The 325-nt window shown below is 66.5% G+C and overlaps 1 protein-coding gene across 1 annotated transcript in view; it reads left to right on the plus strand.

Moving 5' to 3' along the window:
• Nucleotides 1-325, plus strand: part of GRIN3B (glutamate receptor, ionotropic, N-methyl-D-aspartate 3B) — a gene marked incomplete at its 5' end in the record, with an annotated part of 6,116 nt that overhangs the window by 5,164 nt on the left and 627 nt on the right. The window contains 2 exons of the mRNA XM_010001856.1: nt 43-110; nt 216-288. Of these exons, the coding sequence (XP_010000158.1) occupies nt 43-110; nt 216-288 (141 nt within the window). The remainder of the gene's footprint in view (nt 1-42; nt 111-215; nt 289-325) is intronic.

The raw sequence follows: 325 nt of genomic DNA on the forward strand, positions 1-325 counted from the left end.
AGACCATGGCGGGCCATCTCACTCTTCCCCTGTGCCCCACAGAAGATCCACCGAGCTCTGAACATGGGCATGGAGGAGCAGAAGAGCCGGCAGCTGGGCCTGGAGCAGAGGTCAGGCTGGGGGTGGGCACCTGCCCCCTCCCCTCCTCCTCCTCCTCCTCCTATGGGCACCCACCAGGACCTCTCTGCTCAACCCTTCTACCCCTCCCCAAAAAGGTGCCACCTCCAGCCTGGGCAGGTGCCGGCAGAGGGGCAGCCCTGGAGCACCTTGCGGAAGGAGAGACGGCGGGTGCGCTTCCAGCTGGACAAAGGCCCCCCTGAGGACG

This window comes from Chaetura pelagica, unplaced genomic scaffold (assembly GCF_000747805.2).
Source record: "Chaetura pelagica isolate M959 unplaced genomic scaffold, ChaPel_1.0 scaffold1407, whole genome shotgun sequence".
Lineage (NCBI taxonomy): Eukaryota > Metazoa > Chordata > Aves > Apodiformes > Apodidae > Chaetura > Chaetura pelagica.